This window comes from Leptosomus discolor, chromosome 11 (assembly GCF_034619465.1).
Source record: "Leptosomus discolor isolate bLepDis1 chromosome 11, bLepDis1.hap2, whole genome shotgun sequence".
Classification (NCBI taxonomy): Eukaryota; Metazoa; Chordata; class Aves; order Leptosomiformes; family Leptosomidae; genus Leptosomus; species Leptosomus discolor.
This window is the reverse complement of record NC_141401.1, coordinates 22,275,944-22,298,818: the sequence shown is the minus strand read 5'-3', so window position 1 is coordinate 22,298,818 and position 22,875 is coordinate 22,275,944. Positions and strand designations below refer to the sequence as shown.

General features: G+C 43.8%; 1 protein-coding gene across 1 annotated transcript in view; it reads right to left on the bottom strand.

Moving 5' to 3' along the window:
• Positions 1-3,596, bottom strand: part of MYZAP (myocardial zonula adherens protein) — a 47,877-nt gene extending 44,281 nt beyond the window's left edge. Inside the window, exon 1 of the mRNA XM_086471427.1 lies at positions 3,300-3,596. Coding sequence (XP_086327553.1) covers positions 3,300-3,458 — 159 coding nt within the window. The 5' untranslated portion in view covers positions 3,459-3,596. The remainder of the gene's footprint in view (positions 1-3,299) is intronic.
• Between the last annotated feature and the right edge of the window lie 19,279 nt (positions 3,597-22,875).

The window sequence follows — 22,875 nt, the reverse complement described above, 5'->3', positions numbered from 1 at the left end:
TTTAAAACACCTCAAATCAGTATCATATTTTTAGCAGTATTTCTGACCCAAAATAAAGGTTTCATGCTTTACTTTGCACCTTGTGGCATGCAGATGCCAAACAGAGGGTGGCATTGGCAATCACCTAAGGATGCCAGCCTTGAAGTCATGCCCAGTGAGGCTTGTACAGCAGCGGTAAGGTACCACCCCATTCCTTGCTAGGACAAACAGACGGGCTGTGCTCTTGCTATTGTTTGTAACAACAGGACTTCCTCAGCATCCCTGAGGAAACAGCTGCAAACGCATAAAGCAGGCATTCACTCCTGCTCCCCCTGGGCCACCGATGGTGCACTCTACCTAAGGACAGAACTACAGACCAAGCTGTTGGAATTCAAGAACACTACAGAGACTGGAAGGGAAAAACAACAGGCACCACTTTTTCCTCTAATCTCCAGAAGGAGTTATGAATGCTGTACCTATACTGTTCTTGCTATGCAGTACTTCCTGAAGAAACACCATGCTGTATCATTTGTCAGCAAGTTTACTTGACCAAAGGAACAAGCAGGCTCACGTGGAAATCGCAGCAAGCCCTCCGCCAACAGCAAGGCACTGCTGCAGTGATGCCTTAAAATGGAAATGAAATTGCAACAGGAAGAGCCTCAACTCAGTGCCAAGCAGTGGCAGAATAACGTGCAACTGAGGATGAAGGAGTAACTTCCAGAAATAAAGTGGGTTATGCAGAGAGAAAGCAGGGGGGAGAATGAAAGAGAACTCCCCTAGCAAGGAAAAGGCTGTGATTCAATTTCCTTCCAACTGCTGACTGACAGTAGGAACAAGTGAGGAAAAGCAGGGACAGACACGGCTTCCACCCTACCTTTATGTCACTGACATTGCAACTTTGTGAGCATAACTTTTAAAAAGAAATACTGGGTAGAAGAAGAATCAGGTATCAGGTTTTCTAGACTATCAGACTTGAGTTTGATTTGCAGCATCTGTAGCTTTGGCAAGCCAACAACGTAAGTAATCTTGATTGTGCCAACATTTTATATTCGCCTCCGGCTTTCTGACACCAACAACCCACAAGCGGTATTTCCAAAGCTCATCTGACATCATTTGTGAAACAAACACGCAGAGGGGAAAACAAAGACTGATAGGTTCAGCCCAGCACAACCCCAGACAGCAGAAGTTTGCGGAGCGCAATGGGCATTAACAGGTGAAGCCACGCTCTTTTACCAATTTTCTAAAGGCCAGCGGGACAGCATAGACGAGAGCTACCGCAATATGGCAGCGAAGAAAAAAGCCAATCTAGGTCAGTTAAAAATGTTAAGAATTCGTGGCCCAGATCCACAATCCACATTCATGTTTACCATCCTACTCAAATCACTAGGGTGCAAGTTAAAACAAATACATATGACAGATTCAGTTTCAGTAATATTCTTCAGCCTCTTCTTCCCCGCTTCTAAAAAACAAAGCACTCAGAAAGGCATTGATCGTAGTTAATTGTGTACTGAAATAATTACAGAGCTAGCATTAAAATAATGAGCAATGTTTTTATAGAACAGCCAAAGTTACTAGTGCAGCAATAGAAAAATACAAGCTGTTCTAATAACAATCAGTCCCATTCTAAGATTTTTACAGTACACCCACAGGGAAGATGAGGTTCAATGCTGATGTAGCTTCAAATCAACTTCAGAGTTAACATCATCAGAATTTAATATTGTTGATCTTTCTAATGTCTGATAATAAAATAGTTTGGGGGTAACATATTTGTTCGGTAACTATTTGCTAACCTACCAGCTCAATGGCCAAAAATCACTCCATTTGCCTAAGACCGAAAGTTAGTTTTAGACTTTTGAAGGTGAAAGCAGAAAAGGAGTGGGTGTTTCATTTCAGTCAGTCCTAAAAAGCAAAAAAGAAAGTACTTTCCGTGGTCATTTATCTGTTGATTAGGCTGCTCCATTTATGAAATCTCTGCTGTGAGATTCCCCACACAATTAAAGGGCACTTTTCCTGTGACCACAGGCACACAGGAATGTGACGCACATCTTTCCTTTATTCAGCAGTTATTCAACTGTCTTCCTCCTGTCTTTTGAGAACTCATGGTAAGGGGAGTCACATTTCACTTAAAAAAAAGGAACAGCAGCTTCCCAAAGGGTTTTAACTGCAAATTAGGTTTACACCAGTTTCCTTAAGAGCATGTATCAAATGCAGTTCATTTTACATCGTCCGCAGGAAATACATCATGGGTACGAAAATCAGAAAATTATCACTTAAACACAAATTTTCTTAACTTTAACTTCTTTAAGAAATACTAAACCAGGAAAACTCATGGGAACACAGAAGGCATGTGGGGAACATAACTCTTGACTGCCAAGTCATCTTAATTTTTCCACATACGTGAGAAATTTCATTTTTATGAAGGTCAGGGATTTTTCCTGTGGAAGAGCCTGACCCTCATGTCATCATATAAAAATGACAACATGACATTCTTTGTTGTTTCAATTATGAACTCATAATTTTGAGGTGTCAAAATAATCACTAAGTAATTCAAGAAGTAACATGATCACACAATTTTATTTCTTTGTAAGCACAAGCTTATAAATTATTTTGATTTATTTCTTGACTCGTGGAACGTGCTCACAATGACAGCAGTGTAGTGAGAGCAGCAAAAAAGGGCTATTTAAAGCAGGGTGGCTGTGGAGACATTTCTGTTGTATCTGCCAGAGTTTTAACAACTTTTTAGAAACATTTCCCACCAGAACACCGTTATTATTTATCTCATTTATGAAAAATTAAAAAAATACATCAGGTTTTTTTTTTAACAGTATACATATTTCTGTATTTGAGGCACGGATTATAAAAATAAACTACTATTGCCATCTAAATCATTACGGTGAGCTCCCTCACAACAGACAGAGTCTAGACAGGCAACTCCTCAGCTGTAAACATCAAGGTGCGTTTCGCGGGGGGAATGAAAGAAGCCTCCAACAGGAGCACACCTTCCTCGCAGGTTCCCAGAAGAGCAGCCAGGGACCAGCACTAACGGGCGCCTTGCCGGACACCACAAAAGCTCTTCGTTTCCCAGTACCTACTACGAACGCCCAAAATGTTCTCACACCCCGTAAACTTCACCGGAAAACACCGAAAATAATAATAATAATAAAATAAAATTAAAAAAAAAAAAAGAAGAAGAAGAAGGAAAAGGCGCTTCGCAGGTAAACCTAGAAGGGTGGCGGTGGTGGGGTGTCAAACCGCCGCCTCGCCCCACCACCCCGCCCGCGGGACCCCCCGCCACCCCCCCGCCGCGCTGCCCCGCGCACCTTCCGCCGGGCGCGGCCGCCGTCGCCGGACGCCCTCCGGGGGGTGGTGGCGGTGACCGTGAGCCCCGAGCTGTAGCGCAGCATCCCCGCGGGCCGCCGGGCCGGCGCTGGCTGCGGCTCCTTGGGCCGGCGGCGCCGCCGCTCCGCCCCCGCGCACATGGCCGCGAGCGGCCGCAGGGGCCGGGCTGCCCCGGCGGGGGCGGGCCGGGGAGCGGGGCTGCGCGCAGGGCGCTTGCGAGGCTCCGCTTCCCCCTGCGCGGCCCGCCCCCCGCGGAAATTGCGCCCCCGCGGCGGCTCTTGCGCCGCGAAAGCGCCCGATTCCCAAGCGCGGCGTGAAACGGGGCAAAGTGGCTGCGGGAGGGCGCCCCCCCGAGCAGTTTGTCCGGGGGGCGCTGCGGTCCCGGGGCAGGGCGGCATTCCCTCAGCTCCCGGGAGATTGGGGCGTTGGGGGTGCAGCGTGAGGAGGGGGGCTTTGAGGGGTGACCCAGACGGGTCCATGTGTCACCACGCAGGCAGTGGAAAATGGGGGTTAGGGCTCACAGGAGCCACTGGAGCCCACCGAGCCCCCTTCTTCTACCGTGCTCTAACCCGAGGGATCCAGTCCTCCTCCCCACAGGGACCACCCCAGCCTGCCAGTTTGGGTGCCGCACGGCTCAGAAAGCACCCACCTCCAGCCAGCCCGGGGCGAGGGGCGCGACGCCAGCGCAGCTCCAGGCCAGAGGGCCAGGGTGAGCCTTCGTGCCAAAGGCCCAAGGAGGAGGCGAGCCTGGCGCGCTGGCCTTGGCTGGCCCTGGGCCAGGCTGCGGGCGCAGGCTTCGGCATTGCGGAGGCTCAGCCCGTCCCGGTGCTGGGCCGAGGGGACCCTGCGCCGCTGGGCGCGGGCCTAGGCGGGCACATCTTCATCTGCAGCCTTGGGCCTCTGTCAGCAGCTGTACCTTCCTCGGCAATCCAGGGAGTTACAACCAAAGAAGATACTTTCGTTTGAAAGAAATGGCAGAACAAATACCTATAACGGCATTTTTGAAGCAGATTGTCCTTTGCGCAATTACCTTGAAATAATTAAGAGCGTAAGAAAACACAGCTATGACTATGCAATGTCCTTGCCCGTTACAATGCTAACAATTGTGCTGGTTCCTGGTTTGGAGAATGCTGAAGAGAGGGAAGGAATTTGCATTGGAAAAACAGAAATTGCACTGAATTACCAGTGCCTCACCTTCTGCTTGGAATTTGGCTGTTGTCTGGTTCTCGGTTCCCTGTCCCTGGGGCAGAATCCTGAGCTATCGACAGGACACAGATCTGAGGAAGAGAGGAAGAAAGCATTGCTCAGGACCAGAGAAATGAATGAAAGGTCTGCATTTAGTATTCAGCATCTTTTCTGCTGTTCTCCCAGCTACTGTTACCTTCACCTCAGGAAGGTACTATAGCCCAAGGCAAATGAGATAGAACAACCACTCTTCTCTCAACTCAAGGCTGCTTTTTTTTTTTTGTGTGCCAAGGTGTCTTGTGCCTACAAACAATTGCATTTCCATATGAATCATCCACTGTCTTAGCTCCCGGTTGTAATGCTGCTTTCAGAGTGGGTTTGCAGGTGGAGAATAGGTTTACCTTCAACCACAGGAACATGTTTCTTCGCAAGTATGTTGCCTACCCACTGGGCTGTCCCTTAGCAGTGGTCATTGCTTGTTCCTGGTCATTCTGGTGAGCAGAAATGTCTCAACTGAAATTCTGGTACGCAACCAGCTGGTAGCCTTTGGGGTTTCAGCTGGGAAGGAGTTCGTGCACCTGTGAGATTCTCCTGGTTAATGAGAAGTTGTGCCTTCTGGATTTCATTCCCCTCTGGGAACAAGTGTGCACACAGGGCTGTCTAGTCCCCTCAAGGCACAAACAGGCGAACTGCTTTTCTAAGAACAGGCACAGAGACTAAACTTGTGCCACCCCATGGGAAAGGACCTCCCCATATTCTAGAGCATGGGGGAATAAGGTACAATAATCAGATCTCTGGGAGAATTTGCAAGGTCTGCATCAACTTTGAGAATTTTGGTAATTTTGATGGAAATCTTATTGGTGCAGATGAGGAAAAGACTTGTCCATGGAAAATACAAAGACAGATAATACAAATGCAGTTTTCTCAGTTCCATCGATGTTACTATGCTCTCAGCATTTCTTGGAAAATAGCAGCAGGACATGTCTATGTGATTTATCAGTATCTGTTTGAACACGAGCATCTTCTACTTTTGGGCGTGTCATCAAATTAAAATCCTCCAAGAAAGAATAATCTGCATGCACAGTTAGTACTCTGCTGCTTTTGGACACTCTATGAATCATCTCCTTCCCTTCCCTGCAGTCAGCAAGCCGCACAAGTGTAGTAAGGAGTCTAATTTGTTTCCTGCCTTGCTAGTTGGCTGTGTATCCCATGCACCCACCTGCGGTCTCTTCAGCCCTTGCATAGGCTGTCTGGTCCTACGTGCATGGTAAACACCTGAAAATACCTTACAATCTCTAAGCTCTGCCAAGGCCGAGAAGAACATGTGGAAGTGACTCAAAAAAATAAAATAAAATCAACAAATACCTCTCTTTGCATGAAAGCAGTAACTTTTTCTCCATCCACAAAGCTCTGATACAGGGATTATGGAGCCAGCTGCTAGTATTGAATGAGCACCTGGTACCCCCAGGTAGGAAAAAGGAATCTCAAGAGAAGATGTTGTACACATCTTCTGAGATGTACACAAAAGAGCTGCAAAAAAGCTCAACGTTACAGAATTATTTTTGGATGAAGACAGGATAAACGGATTTGGGATCTTTGTCTTGGACAAAAGACAATGGGGAGGACTGGGCAACAGAGGCCTAGAAGATCATGAATAGTACGCAGAAGTGAAAGGGGAATGGCTATTCATGATTTCCTACCCTTGGGAACAATGGATTTTAACCAAACCAGGCACCACATTTATGTGGAAAATTAAGTTATGGCAGAGGATGCTCTGATTATGAAAAGTATAAATGCTCTCAAAAACCAGCTGGATAAACTCATGGAGAACAAGCTCTGAGGGCTACAAAACATGAAGATGTCTACAGCTACTGACTCAGGAGGTTCTTGAATTGTGGGTTTGCTTTTTTGAAAGCTCTCCTGACCACTGTCTTTTCAGCCTTGACATGCCAGACTCCCCACCAACAGAGGTAAAGGGGACAGGCTTCAGCAAGCAACAGTTAACCTCTGCTCTGGAAGGAGCTCTGAAAGGTGCTCAGCATCTGTCCGTGCCTAGGGCATGCATGTCTGGGTGCAGCTCATTATTCCACATTTGCCGTTCTCTCTCACCCCCAGTGGAGACTTAAGCCAAGAAGTGACAATCCATAGAGTCACTCCCGCTTTCACTCCCTGAGAGATCAAGGATAAATGTCTGCTTGGTTTCAGCTTCTCCCTGTTTGCCAGGAGCTGGGACCCTACCTCCCCGGGTCTGATACAGTCTGAAGTAGATTTGCCACAGTTTGCAGCTCTTTTTCCCTGCAAGGGTCACAGTACGCTGCTGTGAGCGTTTCATGCTGTCTGTGGTTTGGACAGGGCACTAACTTACAGAGACAGGATTGGGGGAACGGAAAGTAAATCACTACTTGGGAATTAGTTTGACTAAAACAACAGCATTCTACTGATTTTTACAGTTGGTCAGACTACACAAGAGGTACACACAGTCACACAGACTGCTCATAGCAATATACAGTGCGGTGGCAGAACATAATCTGACCAGGATGCTGAGCTTTCAGTTCAAAACCTGCCAGCGCTTTGTGAATGCAATGATCCAAAGGCACAGCAGGTTAATTACAAGATGACACTATAGTGTGAATATCTAGAGCAATAGTTGTTGTGAAACAGCTAATATAATTACACAGAAACTGCAAGAAATTTAAAGTGTAGGCACCTTCTTCATTTTTTTTGCAGACTCCCTTGTTCCCTGCCACAAGCATTACTGACATGTTTTTTTCCCAGGAGGCCCAAAGATCACTATGCTCAGGGAAAAATGAAGCAGGATGTCACAGAATCAACAGGCCTTTACATGAAAAGCTGTTGGTCACAAGAGGCGCAACAATACATAGAGCAGGAAGTAGGTCTGCCCTCACAGAGTAGCAGATCATAAAAGAATTCCTGCAGGCGTAGGTAGCCTGGTCTTACCTTAACAAATTGCCTAAATCTGAGCAAGATTAAAGGTTAGGGGTTTTTTTTCATCAAAATCTCCTCTTCATCTTCAGGCTAACTCCTGTCAGAGTCCAGAGGAAGAAGAAAAGTTCCAATAACACTTGATCAACTGGAATATTAATCCTGTGGGATTTGGGAATAATTGCAGAGTTAAAAATTGAACAAGAACTCACACTTGTGGTCATTAAGATTATAAAGTCCCATTTGTATTGCTACAAAAATGAAGTGTTATAATTAACTTCTAATATTTCACTTTCCAGGGGGATTAAAACTAGTCTGCCTTCACCATCCCTAAGGCATGAAACCCATTTTTGCAGAGATTATCAAAAGGGCAGGTGCATGTAAAATATTTCAGAACCAGACTCAGTAAGGCTGTGGGCTTGATCACCTGTTTTTCCTCAGAGATGTTTCTTTTTTCTGCTAGCTTTCACCCTTTTATTCCAGACATACACTTAGCTCAGCATCATGTAACTCTCAAGCTCTCTTTTTTGGGCATTACAGCTAAGCATGAAAATTTTTGCCTGCTAACGGTCATAAAACAGCTTGTTAGGGGGATGTGTATCAGAAACGGAGCCCCTAAATTCAGTGGTCATCGGTCCCCTTATATGCCATATACAAACCAACTGATACTGTTGTTCAGCTCTTGAGCAATATTTTGTCTTTCACTGGCAAATACACCTCTGCTGCATTTGGAGCTGCTGTGGTTTATGGTTCCCCTTTTGAAGCAACCTAAGACATGCAGCTATCTGAATGTCCACCCTGGCTACAGCTACAAGCATCAGCTCACTGCTCAACCCTATTGATGTAACTATTTGCTGTCACTTCACACTTTCGGTGCGTGGCTAATACAGGACTACTAGAGAAACACAGAGCCTCCTCTGCTGATCTCACATGTACAAATCTATAATTAGGAATTCCCACACCAGCAGTTTGAAGTGCAGAATATACATTTATTTTGCAAAGCCCTCAGTACCCGTTTTATGTGACTATTTCAGTTATGGCTGAATTACATAAAAAAAGAAATTCCTGGAGTTACCTGCAATAGCAGCTTGATTCCATCTTTACTGATAATGTAGAGTTACAGACTATAATTGCAATAGTTGTTGCTTTTAATGTTTTCTGCCTTTCATTGTTGTCCTATTTCCTACTTAAAGGCCATCTTCCTGTTGAAGTTCTCAAATGAATTTTAACTACGTACCAATAAAGTCACAGAATGCTAGATAGCTCAATAAATAATGCAATGCAATGTGCACTACCATTTCCTCTGGAAAAGACAGAAAGGACAGAAGAGAATGGGTTAGTCACTCAAAGCCATATCTGGGCAAGAACATAGAGCAAGTCCATCGAAGCCAGGCAGGTAATGATAACAGTAGCAGGATTCTGCAGTGTACCTTTATGCACATACATGGATGTCAGGGTGCTTCACACAGTTCGTGCACCTAGCCCTGAAAAAAATGAGGATTACACCTGGTAGCTACGATTTACAGACTGACCATTAAAAAGCAATTTATAGTGAAATAAAAATTACTGTTAAGATTTTAAAGAAGGCTGCAAAGCCCTAGAGGGACATGTTTTTCAGGAAAAAAAAAAAAAAAGATATATTTTTAGCTTTATTTGGGAGGGCTTTTGATTGAGCTTGTCTATAAATCATAACATTTACACAGCTACAGTAATGGCTTTTATTTTATTAAGTAAAAAATAAAAGCTTGGACTTTACCAAAATCAACTGAAAGATATGAAATGTATTGAGACAAATATAGGACAGTGACATTTATCATGAATATGTGGCCACATATGAATGAAAAAATAGCACTGTCATTTTTCACTCACAAATTCTTAGGGATTTAGATGGCATCACTTCAGATTTTGCTGAAGCATACAGGGCATCAATCCAGCTCTGATTCAGCAGAAAAAGTACCACCCCTTGATTCATCTTCACCATTTCCTCTTTCATGTAGGTCTCCCGTTCAGCCAACAACTGTGTCACAGCCCATAGCAATGTGGCCCAAGACACACGTGCAGTGCTAGAAACCTGTCATTCATCCTTCAGCAGCAGCCTTGGGTTTAGTCAGTCCACGCAAGCAGGACAGTTCAGCATAAATGTCACGTAAAAATAATGCAGCACAGGAGCAGCAGCATTGTTCACACGGGGGTGTGACTTGGCCAGGTCACACCATTGAACTGGTTAAGGTAGGTAGGAGGCTAGAAAACAGGCACGCCCCACCATTAGCACCACAGTTATATTGTTGGGTAGCTGCATTTAAAATCATATTCCACTCCCTGGAGATAATATCAAAGGGTATTTCTCTTCCAAAAGACTGATTTCAGTGTTGTCGTTGTGGCAGGAAATAAGGAAATTTTAGAGGCAGAAATAAATTGTGGAGTGCAAGTTCTTCTGTAAGTGTAAGGAATGGACATATTTGAGGGAGTGGGAGCATTAAGGGCAGGAAATCACTACAGGTATTTGACTGACTTATTTTAGCTTACAAAGGGGAAGATGAGACATATTTCAGCTTTATTTCTCCACAGGAAAGGAAACATAGAAGAGGAAGAAGGGGAAAAAAAATATTCTGCTTCAGCTCTATTTTATGATAGAGGGCCAGAATAGCAAGCGGTCAACTTCAGCCCTGCTTCAGGGCAGAGGATGATGGAACATTTCTCTAACCAACAAAGCAACCAGGCATTCGTCTAGAACATCTGCACAGATGCTACAGAAGTTCTTGGTTATCTGTTTTCCCCCTTATTTTAGATTCAGTTTAGGGCCTCCATGTACCCCCTATCAGAGTGATACCCGTGGGAATTTAGCAGTTCTTAATGAGTCTCCCAGCCCACTGCCTGTTCCCATATATAGCTGGGACAGGGAACTGTGCATAAAAGTTGTGAACTACAAGTGGAAGATCCGGTTCTATTATTTATTTTCTTTCTACATACTAAAAAGAAATTTATTAGAATTCATATAAAAAGAAAATAAGGTGGAAGGGGAGGTATTTTAACCACAAAATATCAAGTCATAGTGACTCTTGATATCAGGGGACTTTCATTAGGGAAACTTTGGTCCCTCCGGCTCCAAAAACATTCTAGCAGACCCATCTGAATTTACAGTACAAGAAATTTTCTTATCTCACCAAGAATTCTCTCATTTTCTCTGTGCATGTCATTGCAATAATAGAAAAGGACACACAGTTATAATCAATACAGAAGATATTGTTGGGCCTAACTGAAGTAAAGCTATTAGGAAGGGGTGTAGGGAGGACGAAATAGTTAAGGGTACTTACTAATAGCTCAACCACAATGACTAAGTACTACTTAGGGAAATGCCCCTCTAACAATAGACTCAGTCCTAGGAAGGAAATGGACTCACACACCTAACCACTCATGTACTTGGTCACACGCTTATCTGTGAACCTGAATGGCCACGCCCCAGATGTCCACTGTGTCACCCTGCAGGCCACCTCAGCCCGGAAGGAGGAGTATGTTTTCCCTCATCTGCATATGGAGCATCATGCAGCTAGCACGAATGCAGCTGAGAATAGCATGGTTCTGGGTCCTGATCACAGAGCAAGGGACTTGAACTATTCCAGGAAGGCACTTTCAAGAAATATTACAGACTTTGAAACAAATCAAACCAGTATCAGTGACTTAGAGCAGTAGAGCAGGATTTCCTGACATTATCCCTGCTTGATGGTAATGTGAAATCTAAATAAACCTGTGGCTTTTGAGTGACAAAGGCTGGTCTACAAAAGGAAATAAACCAGTTTGCAAGATCACTCATAATTCTGAAATCAAAGTTTCTACTATGAAATTAAATTGTTTCTGCAGTGGAACTATTCTCATTGTGTTTCTCTCCCCAGAGAAAACAACAACAAAAAGTAGTAAGTACTTAATCAAGAGACCTTTGAAATTACTTGAAAGTCCCATTCACTTCCAGTGGGTTTTGACTTACTCCATAAATTTATTCCAGTCAGGAGATTTGGATGGCAGAAGTCTCCCTAAAATTCTCCTGCTTTCCCTACGTTTCAGAATGTTCCTAACATTTACTGTGGCTAATATTACTTGTATCCAAGGGAAATGCAGAAAAAAAAGTACACAGAAAGCCGTGCACAGTGACTATATCATGACAAACTCTTTGCAGGCTCTGGGGAAGGCCAGTTCTCTTTCACATCACTCTTAACTGCATTTCATCTCACTCTTCCTACTCAGATTCCTGGCCCTGTCTCTAATGTTTCTGACATGCCTTTGTAAAAAGATTTCAAGCCATGTCTGTTGATGAAGTCTTTAGTTGCCCAAATTAATTTTAATAATACATATTTAATTTTGTAGATATTATTTCTAAAAGGTGTCATTAGCATCAAAGTGAAAATTGATTTTCCCTCAACGATTAACTGCTATTCTTTCTCTTTCTCGTAACTGCACCATGCTTAGGCATTTTGCTGAATTTCTGGCCTACCCAGATTACATCTTCAAGAAATTTATTTATTATAGCTTAATAGAGCACCGTTCCCACCTCTGGAAATCTTTGAGAGGAGTTACCTGAAAACTTGAAAAGCTACTGGAGTGGCTGGACCGAGTAACACATGGGATTTTATTAGGCCTCCTTGAGTTGGCCTAATAGGGCATACATCCTAGAGCTTGCTTGGACAGAATCTCATCTTCACCTGGGAGGGGGAACAGAAATGGCGTATCTCAAGAGACATATTTGAATTCTTCCCTGGTGCAGGTTTGGGTTTTGCGTAAGTATTTCAGCATGGAAAGCGAGCACTATAGGGCTGCTGTATTTATTCCAAAATGCAGCTTCAGCAAGGGGTGTTCTCTTTCCATTAGCTTTATCTAAGTATAACTTACAAAGCTTTTTTTAAATGCGCACATACACAGTCACATGCATGACAGCTGATTAACAATGTCTTTTAGTTAGTACAACTTGATCTTGCTGATTTTAGAACTGCCGTGTTGTTCTAATGTAAGCAGAGAAAGAGATAAGAGGGGTATGGATAGTAATGAATGCTTAGAACTGACCTGTCTGGAACACCTATTCTCTCTGCTGCAGAACAAGAACAGAAAGACACACACAAAAAAACAATCACTAAAAGACAATTGTCCTACTTCTGATCTCATTTTTACTAGCATCTGTCTGATAATAACTGAGAAGTAAATGGAGATGCTCTAGATAGTAATGTGGGTTAATAGAATTAAAGTAGTACAAAGGAAATATTGCTTTTTATAATTAACCTGGAGATCCATTGCTGCCGCAGGTCACTGAATAAAGTAGTTACTAGCATTAAAGGAAGAGATACATACAGATATGTATACAGGATCCGTTGGGGGACAGACAAAATGGTGAGCTAGCTAGCATGAAATCGGCCAGCGCTATCAATCAGGTTTGCCCCATGGCGAGCAATGATCAGAGAGAGACTGACAGTAGTCTCCTGGGACACAACTGACACTAGACATGGGGGGAAGGAAAGGAGGGGATTTGCCTTCCTGTGGGGCCCTGAGAATTGGCCACTGTTGAAAACAGGATGTTAGACCATCACTCTGCCCCTGGAAATTTCTATATTCCTACCTTTTAGGGAAATATGTACCAAATTATTAATATGGTAACACAAGGCCCAACCCTCCTCCCTCTAAAATCAACAGCAAAATTCCCAGTAATTTCTATAGAAGTCGCACAGAGACTGTAACATATTAATTCATTAATAGCATGCACAGGGTACCTTGAAAACACCTGATGGTCATTCATTTTCTAGCTCCTTTTATTTGAATAAACCATTTGAGGGAGTAACAAACACTACAGAAATCTTCAATCCGCTGTCCTATGACATACAGTGTACTTTTGATAAAGCATTAGAATGAAAAGTACACCAAAATATTCTAAAAGCAGACAGGCTAGCAAGCTCTTAAGGGAGAGTTTTGGTCCATTTCCCACTTCTTACATGACTGGAGTTATGGAATCTCTATGAATTCCGGGTTTCTCAATATACTTGTTTAGTATTTTGGTGAATTAACAAGAGAGAGAAAATACTTAAGACAAAAAAATCATGTGGAATTAAACACTGGACAGAAATCGTTGAAGTGTTCTCCAGAATTGTATTCGTGCTGCGCGTTTCTGTCCCTGTCCTTCAGGAGACAATGTTGAAACAGATTTTTCAACAGAATATTGTTTTCCTTTCCTTGGCTTATGCAAGGGGCAGTGGCCAATGTGGGCATAAATTGCAATGGAAGACGAGTTTATCTAGAACGCTTTCTGGGTCCTACCCAGTTGGTCAAATATTCCTGTTTAATGCTGTGCCTTTTCTGCATAAATCTGCTGTAACCATAAACAGGATCTCACCCTCAGCTTTGGAATCATTTCAGTATACAGCTGATTCTCTAATGGCAATGGAAGGATCTAGAAAAATGAGTTGAGACATATTTGAACATTTGACTGAAGTTCTGACCCTGATGGGAACCTGACATTAACTTCCACATCTCTAGGTTGGATTTTTGCAGTGCAGAACAACCACACAAACAGATGAACACCAGCATTAAGGACGCCTGAAATAAGGTGGGGTTTTTTTTTGCGTGCTTGCTACTGGCCTACATCCACAGATTTCTTGAGTGCATAGTGTCAACCACATAGCTTTAAGATTGTTTGGAACCTGGTTTTGTATTGCCAAAATAGCACTGCTGGTGTAGTTCAAATGTCTGCTGTTCGTTTCCCCCATCTATGGAACATAGACCATTTCTTCAGTTTTTAACCTTTTGAGGCTGATGTTGTTTATTAATTTTCTATTAATACTGCAGGTGTTTGGCGTAGTTTCCACAGATCCCATCAAATTCTCTGGAAAGTTTTCAGCCTGTGGTTAGATTGCTCTTTGTCTGACAGTACCAGAAATAGCTGCAGTATAGAGGTCAGATTCCTTGGCTACCTTTAAGTTAGCATGTTTGGGTATCAGCAACCACTTTGCAACACAGTGGTTATAATACGCTGACTCACCCTGTTACGTAGATATAACTTGAATTCCACTGTTTCTGTAGCCACATATGGTCTGAACACTTATAATTGCTTTGGCTGAATTTTTAGCCGTCTTTTGGTAAACACCATCTGATCATTTTGATGTAAAACTTTTCAAAAAGATTAGGTTTTCCCTGTGTAGAAATGCTAAGGTTCCCCTTGGACTAGAACAGCATGATTTTGTACAGAGCTTGGTGATACAAAGTGGGGAACCTGTTCAAGTAGAAATTGTAGTCTTGTTTACCTATAAGATTTTACAGATTCACAATGACATGGCTAGTAAAGGCCACCAATAAATAAACCACATGCATTTCACCACAGCTATTTCTGACCTGTGTGAATTCTGGAAAAGTGGAGGAACTCTTGGGGCCCACACTGTGAAATGGTGACTGCTCAAAACTCACTGGTCTGCAGATGTCACATTCTGCACATCACAAACAGTACCTTTGCAACTGGGCTGGCCACTGGTCTTGGTCCATATTCCAGTAAGAAAACATCAAACAGATGATGTTTTCAGTGAAAGAGACAGACACTATAAAGTCATATTTAGATAAAGATATATAAAGTCAGATGGAAAAAAGGGAAACTTCTGAGAAAGATCACAACAAGAAGTGCAAACACTCCAGTCCCCTAATGAAAGCGTGAACATACCTGCTTATACTTTTCTTACGCTGCTGACATCTTCCTAGGTCAGTACTTGAAGCTAGGTGGAATCAACTCAGGTCTAAAGCAGTACTGAAAATAATTTGTATGAGAATATGTTGAAATGTTGACACAAAAGACAACTTGGTTTCTGATAAATTCTTTCTGTCAAGTCATAGTCCAGCCATAGTTGTGAACTATCTCGTATGGCCTCCCAGATCCTCACTCAGTATTATGCAGGGTAGTACAAATGCCCAGACTGCACCAGAGCTGCTATCTATTCTGTCAGTGGTCAGGACTTCCTGTTTCAGAAAGATATGCCAGAACTTCACAGGAGATAGATCTTAATTATCCTCCCACTCCCTCCAAATATCTCCCTGGATTTCTAATCATTAGAGACTGACTTACTTCCTGAACTATAGGTTTGGTAACTCCTGCTGACACATTTTCATGAATAATGCATATTCTTACCAGCTATGAACTTTTGTTTCCTGCTAAATTATCACCATCAGCACCAGTGTATCTAATTGTGCTGTATAAAAAAGTACACATTTTGATTCTCCTTGCTCCATTCTGGTAATTCTCATCTTACAGTGTCACAAAATGGTAAAGCGTAGATGTTATCTGTGTTCTTTCTGTCCTTCATAAATTAATTTCTCCAGACTCAGGACCACTCGGTTTTCTGTCCTCTTAAGAGTCATGCAATAGTATCTGAGTACTTCTTAGAGCAGCAGCATTTTGATAGGAAAGCACCATAACCCTTCTGACATTAGTCACTTCATGTACCTTAACATCTTGAATGCTATTCTGACTGTAGTTCTATAGTGAAAAGGATCTTTGTTAAGCAGCAGGTGACTTTCTGTACAGACTGCTTCTTGAATGGCAGCCTGGCTGTTCTGTATTGTATTGCATTGCTGGAGAACTGATATTTGAGGAGGATTAAATAATTTCCCCTATCTTGCAAGAAACTTGTGCTCTGGCAGAACTCAATCTCAAGGTTCCAAAGCTTCGAGATACCCTTCAGCTTGTCAACTGCTCTTTCAGGTTTGTTGATATATGAACCCTCCTTGCAGAGGGAGCATCATGATTGGCTCCACACCAGTTGCTGACTGGGAAAACAAGACAAAAGGTGCGCTATTAGAGTGTAATTAACACAAGTCAACTGGGAAGGTGCAATACCTCAGCTGCAATGACAGCCACAGCAGCACTCCCCGACTGCTTAGCAGTGCAGAGGGATGAATTTTGCCGTCCTCACTATATTAAAGGGTGCCAGGAACAAAATAAGGCAGTAGTGCCACGGAGCAATTTATGACCCCCATGGGAAGTGCTCACCAGCTTCACCGATATAAGCGTGAGATTCTTCGCAGCAAACCCTTTATTTTGGCAAAATGCATACAGTCATGGCATACAGAGGGCATCGCATCATTATCACAGTTCACAGTGTATTAAAACGTACGTGCAAAATGGGGTGAAGACCCACGGCTGCAGGAGGGCTTGGGGGACAGGGCAGGGCACCCCCGCATCGCTGCCCGCCCTCTGCTGCCACCTGCGGGTCTGCTGCCCGCGCCCCTCCACAGACAGCAATGACTTCTCTGAGGCGGCGTAGTCATGGCTGCAGTTCCCACGTTTAAGACTTTCAAAGGTTTTCCGTGGAAAAACAGTCCTTCTTTCTCCAGAAAATTTGCACCAGCTTTCTCCTTTTGTGGCCTTCCCCGCCCCCCCCCCCCCCCTCCCGAGCCAGAATTGTCAAGCTCTGCTAAGCACAGGAAAGTTTCAAAGGAGCAGCAAAGTTAATGGATATAAATTTCCCTTTTTCCCTTCATACAACTTCTAAATTTGTAAAAATTATAAAGGTGATAAGAACAAATGCACTGACTAGATAAAGGGCCAAAGTTAAAACATGCTGCTTTTACCTGATTCTCAGCACTCAGTTGCAGAGCATCCTCAAAGGGCCTCACAGCTGGTCTCTGGCAGCCGTGCACACACATAGTGCTCAGCAGCATGTCCCTGTAGGCTTCAGGACACTGTAAGTGCGATTTGTGCCGTAGGCATCACGTGCACACCACATGAAGTACCACACAAGGCCAAGTGCAAGGTCCTGCACAGGGGTCGCGGCAATCCCAAGCACAAGTGCAGGCTGGGCGATGAGTGGGTTGAGAGCAGTCCTGTGGAGAAGGACTTTGGGGTGCTGGGGGATGAGAAGCTCAACATCATCTGGCATGTGCACTTGCAGCCCAGAAAGCCAACCATATCCTGGGCTGCATCAGTATAAGTGTGGCCAGCAGGTCAAGGGAGGTGATTCTCCCTCTCCGCTCTCATGAGACCCTACCTGGAGTACTGTGTTCAGCTCTGGGGCTCCCAACATAAGAAGGACGTGGACCTGTTGGAGCGAGTCCAGAGGAGGGTCATGAAGACAATCAGAGAGAGGGCTGGAGCATCTCTCCTATGAAGACAGGCTGAGAGTTGGGGTTGTTCAGCCTGGAGAAGAGAAGGCTCCAGGGAGACCTTCATAGTGGCCTTCCAGTACCCGAAGGGGGCCTACAGGAAAGATGGGGAGGGACTTTTTACAAGGGCCTGCAGTGATAGGAAAAGGGGTAATGGTTTCCAACCGAAAGAGGGGAGATTGAGATGAGATGTTAGGAAGAAGTTCTGTCCTGTGAGGGTGGTGAGGCACTGGAAGGGGCTGCCCAGAGAGGCTGTGGCTGCCCCCTCCTTGGCAGTGCTCAAGGCCAGGCTGGATGGGGCTGGGAGCAACCTGGTCTGGTGGGAGGTGTCCCTGCCCATGGCAGGGGGGGTTGGAATTACATGATCTCTAAGGTCTCTTCCAACCCAAACCATTTTATGATTCTGTCACCAGAATGCTCTGTGGATGGTTGGTATCTTTATATTCTTCAGAAGAAGTGCTAAAACAACAGTAAGTTTGTGGAATGAAAGCTCAGTTACCTGGTATCTGATGCTCTAGGTTTGGCAGGTATAGGAGGTACAGGCCTATTTAATCACTCAGTGTGGAGACCTACTCTATGCAGGAGTTACTCATCCTGCACACTAGTGGCAAGCTTGCCACCATAGAGAACAGATCTAGGCAGACTCCCCACCCCATGGAGTTTCCAAGTATTCAGTACCCTCCTGCCACCTGCTCTGCCCTTCAGATGCAACTGCTAACATCATTCATTTGATGGCACGTTGACATCTATGGATGAGTCATAAGCACCCGCCTTTCCTGGAAACAGCATTGTGAAGCTTTACAGCAAAAGCCCTCCAGGTGAATACAAACTGATTGCAGCAAGAGGCTAGGTAAGCAGTAGTTGCATGAGTAAAAAAAGCTCATCATTTTGCTCAAATAAGCTGAAAGACAGGTGTTTAATGACATGCCCACAGTGCGTCATGACATTTCCTGTACTACCAGCCTGGCAATGTCACCACAGCAGGCTACAGATACCGCTGCCTCTTGCTTTACTTGGTGACACAAGGTAAGCTAAAAACATAAGTAAAATAAAATCCCATACACGTAGTCAAGATATCACCCACAGAAGAGGGAAGATCTGACAGACACCTAGAGAACAGTACCAGGACAGAAACATCCCCAGATCCCCAGGCTCAGTTCTGTTTTTTTTCCTCTGACCAAAACAAAAACCAGAACAACCCCCCCCCCCACCCCCCCCCAAAAAAAAATTCCAAATTTGCCCCAAAAAGCACAGTGTCCCAACCTATCAGCCAGACCTTTCTGTCAGCAGCTGGGAACCTCTGCTTGCTGTGAATAAGCTGTTAACTCTGTTTTTGCAAACTTCTAGTGGTCAGGACTCCTCACTTCCTCTCTGCTCTGGTGCATCTAATGCCATTCATTGGGTCTTCCAACAGAGTGTCTGCGCTTGTTACTGATTCCTTCCACTGGTCCTTCCACACAAGGAAGGATCTCAGCTGGGAAGTGCAAGAGAGGCCATCAGCCAGGTATCAAGTTAGAAATTGCACCGCAGCACAAATCAGTAGTCCTGAGATACTCACCCGCACCTTTGTAGGGCTACTGTGCGGTAAGCAGCTGGCCTAGCAGGGACGGTGCTGGGGCTCGCTTCGTGGGAGCTGTCACAGTGCGACAGGTCCGATGAAAATCCAGTTTGGTCTTCGAAAAAATACTCTCATGGGACCTATTGCAAACGTATACTTGTTGACTTATACATTTCTTTAAATGGAACCCATTTCATTTTAAAAACAACTCAATAGTTTGTGAGCATTTTGAGTTGGTTTGTTCTGTGTGTACAACCCCACAGCTGTCTTTCTCCTGCACAGAATACGAAGGACTCTAGCTTACTGGGCAGGGGTTTCCCCAAACCACTATAGCTTATTGTCTCAGCAGAGAAGCCAGCAACAGCAATAAGGGCAGAAGAGGAAAGGAGGTTCATTAAGTAGACTGCAGTTTTCCTTCCACCATTCCCACTCCGTATCAATAGTGTGCTACATGCCGACAGGAGGCTTATTGTGCACACACCTACAAAGATTCCTTTCCCCTCATACAGGTAGCAGCTGTAGTGGCCCTATTTCTTACCCAGCCCTTTCCCTTCTCTGCTTATCCCACAATGCTTATTAAATTCAGTCCATCTCAAAAGGTTCCTAGCCAGGCTCTCGTGAGCTCTATAGGGGGCTCAGACTGCCCTTGGACAGCCTGACAAATATTTATCCTTATGCACTATCGCATACAGCACCACACAGACCATGGTCTTCCATTGAGACTCCTACTAACGCTTAGGAAGTTCACAGTTGGGAGAGACATTTTGATCCAAATTGTGAACTTGATCTTATCTTTAAAATAGCTGGATACCACACACAATATGTACTGAAACAGCCAGGCACAGTGAGCTGCGTTTAAAGTAAACATAGCCCGATTCAGGAAGCTTCCTGTCTTTGGTTGGCTGGTGTTTTAGCTTTTACATAGTTTGCTTGGTCTTACTTAATTTTTTTTTCCTTCCCTTTTTTCATAGCCATTCTATCTGTTACACAATAAACCATTTTCTTATTTGAAGAAAACCAAATTTGAAACTCCTCCTAAAGCAAGGAAATCTAGACTTAAGGCTGTCATTCTGCAGCAAAGACACTCCACAGAGCCTGCTGGTTACTGCAGAGCCAGCACAAGACCTTCAGTCTCAGATGTGTGGCAAGTAAAACAGCTCCCCACTTGGAAAGCATTGCAGCATATGACAGATTGCAGGGCAAAGGGCTACACAGAGCACAGAAAGCAGATACGCTGAAGAATCAGATTCACTGGAAAATCAGATCCTTGGCAATTCCTCCTAATATTTTTATCCAGGAAGTTTCAATGCAGACACAGTATCAAGTTTTCAAGGTCTAGTTTTGTGCTCCATTTTCTAGGCATGTTGACAAAAGAACGAGGAGGTCAAGGACCGTTAAACACTTTTGGTAAAGTGTTTAAAAGACAAATTAAAAGGCTTGTTGGGACTGCAAAAAGCTATTTTACACAGCAGATATCCAAGAAAATGTCAGAAGTCAGATGAAGGTGGTCTGCGCTGGGAAGGGTTTACAGCAACCACAGTGTAACCGTAGCCACTGAATCTGTGTATCAGTTTTAAACAGTTTCAGGCAGGCACCAAACCAACTGATACAGCACTTGCAGCAACGCACACCCATCTCTGCCTTCAGAGCGTGCGTGTGTGTGTGTGTGTGCGTGCGCACACGTATTTGCTCTTCCATGCTCTCGTGACAAATACTCAATGAGTCCTTTTTGCTTAAATACTATTTGCTGTACTTTTAATTTTGTTCTTCAAATCTTTTGGTTTAAGTATTCCAATCTCAATCTCCTTTTTAGTACAGAAATCACATGCTGGTAGCCTCAGCCAAGTCAAGTTCCAGGTCTCAGTCTTTATCTCCCAGGAAAACAAAGGCCAGACTGGGCTGAGAACAGCCAGCTCTGTACGTGCGCGAGGTGAACTTCTAGTCAATGGCTCAGGTCTCCTATGCACAGTGGAACTGCTTCCTAGGAAAGTAAATTTCATTCCTGGCACAGACTGAGTCTTCCCAGGGATGAGTCCCAAATGGTCTCATCTCTCTTTCCACTCCCAAGGGCAGCAATGTTTTCTTTCCTTCTCACAAAAAAACCCACAAAAGTAAACAGATCTTTGACAAAAGCTAAATCCAAGGGAAAACACAGAACTACACACACAATTTCTTTCTGGAAAAAAGGTAAGATAAAATGTGGGTCACACAAAATAGATGCTTCTGATACTGACGGGCACTTGGGTATCCAAGGTTTGAAGATGCTGAAAGCATTTCTGCAAAGCCAACCTACCCGTGCTGCACAGGGGCATGTAGCTAATCAGCCTCCATGAACAGTGCATCCACAGAAATACCAGAAATGCACGATGCTGCTTCTTCAGCACTATCATTTGTCCCAGCCAGACTTCTCTTGAGAATCTTTGCTGCAAATGCATACAGGAAATAGGCATTTCCTAGCACGACTTCAATGTGCTCCCTACCATCACGATCTTGAACCTTTATAGTCTTTCACTGGAAATAAAATCTTACATCTATCCCAGCCCGTTAGGTATCTGCAGGTTTAAGATGGCTTAAGCAACATTCAGTGCCAGGCTCTTTAAGAGGAATGAAGGAAAGGTCAAAATCAAATTAATCAGAACTGGATTCTGTGTTGATCTTTCTTACTGTCTATATTTTCCTCCCTTCCTTCACATTATGCCATTCGGTAGATTTCATCCTAGCCAGACTGTATGCAACCAAAGTAAAAGGACTGCTTGAAACCAGTGAAAATAGCTTTGTAACCTAATACATACGGTGTTGTTCAGAAAGCCTGTTCTGCTGAAGAAGCAAAAGTACACAGAAAGCACAGAAAAGCTCAGGTTACCTTTAATGAGTCCCTTTCTGCACTCACACAGAAGCGTTCCTACAGATTTCCTATTGGCAACTTGGAGAGCTTAAACTTTCATCATCCACCTGTGCTCAGAATTTAAGTAAAATTTTTTTGTTGCTTGTTCTTCTGCTAATAGCATGAAGCTTCAGGGTCTGAATAAAGCAGCAAATTGTTATTAGAAGTGGAGAAAAGATCAAATGTTCCATCTTACATAAAAGATACACTCTCTGCTGACTTCCCATGAGGTTCACTGATACTAACCACTAAACGGCTGTCACAGGTCTACTGAGGTAGGTGAGCCCAGTTCACTTGACCTTGTCTCTTGAACTTTACTCCTCTTCTTCTTAAGTCTTTCCTTTCTCACATGCTAAAAGAAAAACCTAGAATACAAACCCCCCCATTTTATTAGTTTCTATACCTTTTTCTCAATAGCCCAGTGCTCACGAATGAATTTTGAAATAACAATGACATTTTCCCCATCATAACATAGTAGGGTCAGAGGGTTAAATATGTGACCTAATCAACACCTTATGCAAAACAGAACAAATTAAACATGTTATAAACCCTGGCAATCTCTAAAGAATGTTGCTCTTTCAGCAGTCTCTGAACGTTTCGCAATGTTACTTGATAACTGCAGTTGGTAGAAATTAAGCAGCTGAAATGTGTAGCTCTACTCATAAGACAGGAAGCTCCAGTAAGCTCAAAGCATCAACATTTAATTACTGAAATATGCTGTGTGATCCAGAAAAGGCCTAAAAACTGAAGCTATTGCACTCTGCAGCTCACTTAGCAAAGCACACAGCTGCTCTGTAAAAAGTGAGGAATGCACATGGCTTCTGGAATAGTTTAGAAAATCAGCTATAAATCAGAACAGATTATTTAATCA